The following is a 4844-nucleotide window of genomic DNA, read 5'->3' as shown; positions in this document are numbered from 1 at the left end:
TATCTGCCTTAGAATAATCTGCCTATATAAAGGACAAACTTGGGTCCGATGGGTTCTAAAACCGTCCGATACTCTTTAAGATTCGTGCACACGGATATTGAAAAAAATGTGCACGGATATTAAAGCGATGTGCACAGATCTTAAAGCAGATCGGACGGTTTTGGAACCCATCGGACCCAAGTTTGTCCCATATTTATGTCGGGAATAATTTGAATTTGATGTCCATCGGTCTGATTTTTTTTTCTTGAAGGTTGTTCATTGGTTGATTTGAACCTGTACACATCCGCTTTAATATTTGTGTGCATAGATATTAAAGCAGATCCGAAAGATGTGAGAGTCCGATGGACGTCGAACTCAAATTGTTTCCATTTATGTCAGTGTATTTGAATAGTATTATCCCCTGCAAAATTAATATGCTTGTGTATGTTTAGCAATGTTTTGATCTCTGCATGTGTACTTGTGCAACTGTTCTGAACCCTAGTATGATTTTGGATTCTCTCACTCTTTCTGTGTCTTTGGTGGTCTATTGAAATGTCCCTTAACGAAGGCTATAGTAAACAAAGAGCCAACTAACAAATTCATTAATAGAGGAAAATTAAGGTACAAATTTCTGATGTTAAAACAAAATTACAAATTACTCAGCCTACACTAAAATCTCCTTTCAACAGAACATACAAACTTTAATCAACAGTTGGAAAGCCACATTGGTTAATCCCTATATCGCTGCATTAGTCATGAGGCCTCTCGCCTCTTACTTTCTCCACAATACCGAGCAATCCACCATCACAATACATCCCAGGATTTTCTTTATCACTGTCAACTGAGACAGAGGCGGAATCAGATTTTCAAACTATGATGATTAAATGTAAATGAAAATTAATCATTTAAAATTTTCATAATGAGTATGAGAGTCAATTTTATGATACCCATACCATTCTACTCTAAACTATATAGAAGATTATGTAAAAAATACAAGATTTAAAAAAATGAATAGGGCCAATTGAGCTACATATGTTGAATGAGTTTTTGCCTTTGAACTGAGACTCTGAGAGACCATTGAAAGTTGTCAACATCATTATGTGAAAACTAGATCCTGAAGTTGTGTAGTATATACATACACATCCTCGTCACGGTAAATTATCCTTATACACAACCCTTTTTTTTTTTTTTTGATAAAAGACATATAAGTGCGCTTTTCATATATGAAACAAGAGTTGTAAATTATTTATTCTTAGTCCATACCAGCCTTATATAATACCAAAATTCATATATAAGTTCTTAGCAAAAATATTCTTATTCCCTAAGTTTTTAAAAGCCCATAGGCATATTTAACCACAAAATGGATCAATCCAAAAAGAGTCCGGCTGTCCCGGTCCAGTTCAACTTGGACCAAAATTGAAATCTAAAGTTGGGTAAATTCTTGGACTAGAATTTGGCCCAGTCCTGTTTCTTCGGGTCGGTCTCCTCTACAGCTGTCCGTATTTATTGAATTACCTTCGACAGATCTAAACCGTCCATTTGTAAACAGACACTTCAAATCTACCATCTCGATAAACTGTCCGATCTGAAATTGACCATCATATCTAGGTAAAAGCACAAGACTCTTCTAATAAATTCCGTATCACTGGAGAGGAGCTGCCCCCTGTTCCTGGCCCACAGGCTACATCTCATGTTTTGTTTATCTCGTTTTGGTAATACTTTCTCTTGTTTATTCGATCGGCTCCTAACTTGAAATTTTACAAATTTTTCCACTCGCCGCAGCACGAAGCACTAGCAGCACTGCAGTACCATGGAGGAGCCCGATTCCACTTCCCCACCTTCATTTCCCTGTAAGTTTCTATACATTAACATAGACTAAACATAATCCTTAGAATCTTGAACAATATAATTGTCACAAACATAAAATTATCTAATGCGGACGATGCAGCCATGCTACTTCAACTTGCTGTATAAACGGTTTCTCTCCCTTGACCCTCTTTCTCTTAATGTTACAAACCTCTTAATGTTACAAACCTTTAAGATGGAAATATTTGTGTGTAACCTCTAATGGATAGGGATATGACCTATTTATACTTGTTTAGCTTTAATCTGGTACGTCCATCAAATACCAAATGTATTGATTAAATTTAGTGTGCTATTAATAGTGGAAAACCAAAAGAATTAAAACTCTCAATATTCATGACACTAAGAGTTACACAATTTATTTGGTGATCTTAAGAGACTAAAAACTCTCAATACATTTACATCCATTATCTAGGCCACTTAATTGGAATTAATCTAACATTCTCCCCTTGGCCTGATAATCGAACAACATAACTTCACTACTTAATAGCACCTTCATAAGCACGCATAAATCAACTAATCCTCATAAGTAATTACCATATTTTAATATTTCACAAAATACGAGTTATGGCGGTCATACACTATTTTAAGAAGCATATTTCCTTCTATATACTATAATATCTGCAATCTATCAAAATAGATCTTTAAATTATATAAATTTCATAACGGTCCACATAATATTCATTTTTCTGTTATAAGAAAACATCACGTGTATACACTATCATAAGTAACAGAAAAATAAGAGTCAAAAATACTTTATTGAGCTCAGAGTGTCAAATACATTCATCTTTACAATAAAGACCCATTCTTTGTACATGTCCCTTAAATGTCTTTGGTTGTAAACCTTTCGTTAAAGGATCTGCTATCATTAAGTCAGTCCTTATGTGCTGAATATACACTATTTGTTTTTGAACCTCTAGAGTATTTGTCATTTTTTGAGAAGAAAACTGCTGTCGAATTATCACAATAAATTTTCAGCGGCTTGGTAATGGTGTCGACAACCCCAAGTCCTGAAATAAAGTTTCGCAGCCATAATGCTTGAATTGTGGCTTCAAAACATGCCACAAATTATGCCTCCATTGTGGATGAAGCAATGGCAGATTGTTTAGCACTTTTTCACGATATTGCTCCTTCAGATAAAAGGAACAGATATCCAAAAGTAGACTTTCTACTGTCGAGACATCCAGCAAAATCTGAATCTATATATCCGATCACTTCAAGTTGATTGGATCTCCTATACGTGAGCATATAATTCTTTGTTCCTTGTAGGTACCTCAACACTTTCTTTGCAACTTTCCAATGATCAATGCCAGGATTGCTTTGATATCTGCCCAACATTCCAGTAGCAAAGCTAATATCTGGTCTTGTACATGTTTGCAGGTACATTAGACTTCCAACAACAGAAGCATATGGAATAGATTCCATCGCGTTACGTTATACATCATTCTTTGGACATTGCATAAGACTAAATTTATCTCCTTTCTGAATTGGAGCAATTTCAGCTGAGCATTTATCCATATGAAATCTCTCTAGAATTTTTTTAATATAAGCTTTCTGAGACAATCCCAACAAATCTTGTGACCTATCACATAGGACTAAGATTATAAATTTGCTCTCACTGATCTTTTGATATATACACCTATCAACGGTGTTTTCTTGAAAACAAACTATATAGCATAGCTAGGTGACAACAAACTATATAGCATTTATGCTCACAAGACATCGCATCAAAATGTCCAAGGGACATATATATAAAAATACATAATATTAATTTCAGATATAGAAGCAATACAATTAAGAGATAACACAAATATTCAATTGCATAATGGACATCAGTTTTACGAGCAATAATATAACCTAAGCGTTTGGACAATAAATCAATGAAGGTATTAATTAATTCAAATAATAAACGTATGATACGGTTCAAGTGCCTTAGTTGATTCATGAATTCAATTAATAAATCAAAATATAACATAACTATACCATTATTTTATATTATTTATATGAAATAACATTGAACCTGAAGCATAAAAGGTTCAGACCGGTCAAATTGGTAAAATTCACAAATGGTTCATATATATATATATATGCCATATACATATTCCTTGGACTGATGCGTGGTAGAAAAAAAATACTCAAAATTATTAGTTACTAATTTCTACCACTATTCCGAGAATCAAGTTAAATTAGACGTAAGTTGTAACAATCTTTCACATAGAACCGGACTATTTCTTCACCATCAATTATGCACTCAAGAATAAAGTTGGCTACATAAATTTTATTTTACTTTGCTATGGTGCCTCATAAATTGGACGAATTAATATGTTCAAAACCTTGCGCTCTGATACCACATGTAAGTTTCTATGCATTAACATAGACTAAACATAATCCTTAGGATCTTGAACAATATAATTATCACAAACATAAAATTACCTGATGCGGAAGATGCAGTCATGCTACTTCAACTTGCTGTATAAACGGTTTCTCTCCCTTGATCCTCTTTCTCTTAATGTTACAAACCTTTAAGATGGAAATATTTATGTGTAACCTCTAATGGGTAGGGATAGGACCTATTTATACTTGTTTAGCTTTAATCTGATACATCCATCAAATACCAAATAGAGGAAATATTTATGTGTAACCTCTAATGGATAGGGATATGACCTATTTATACTTGTTTAGCTTTAATTTGGTACGTCCATCAAATACCAAATAGATGGATTAGATTTAGTGTGCTATTAATAGTGAAAAATCAAAAGAATTGAAACTCTCAATATTCATGACACTAAGAGTTACACAATTTATTTGGTGACCTTAAGAGACTAAAAACTCTCAACACATTTACATCCATTATCTAGGCCACTTAATTGGAATTAATCTAACATTCCTGCCACCACGTCCGCCGCGACCTCTCCTCCCGACGGCGTCGATCTCTCCATCTCCGCCACCGCTCCTCCGCCGCCTCCTCCCGCACCCTCCGCTGACCCGTCCCTCCCCCGTCG

General features: G+C 34.6%; 1 protein-coding gene across 1 annotated transcript; it reads right to left on the bottom strand.

Annotated features, from left to right (window-relative positions):
• Nucleotides 1-2958: 2958 nt before the first annotated feature.
• LOC144566595 (secreted RxLR effector protein 161-like) lies at nt 2959-3267 on the bottom strand. The gene has a single exon (XM_078316644.1). It carries the CDS (start codon nt 3265-3267, stop codon nt 2959-2961), a length of 309 nt encoding a protein of 102 aa, XP_078172770.1.
• Nucleotides 3268-4844: the final 1577 nt, after the last annotated feature.

This window comes from Carex rostrata, chromosome 15 (assembly GCF_964058835.1).
Source record: "Carex rostrata chromosome 15, lpCarRost1.2, whole genome shotgun sequence".
NCBI classification, from domain to species: Eukaryota; Viridiplantae; Streptophyta; class Magnoliopsida; order Poales; family Cyperaceae; genus Carex; species Carex rostrata.
Note: the sequence above shows the minus strand (reverse complement) of the source record. Positions and strands in the feature narration are given on the sequence as shown.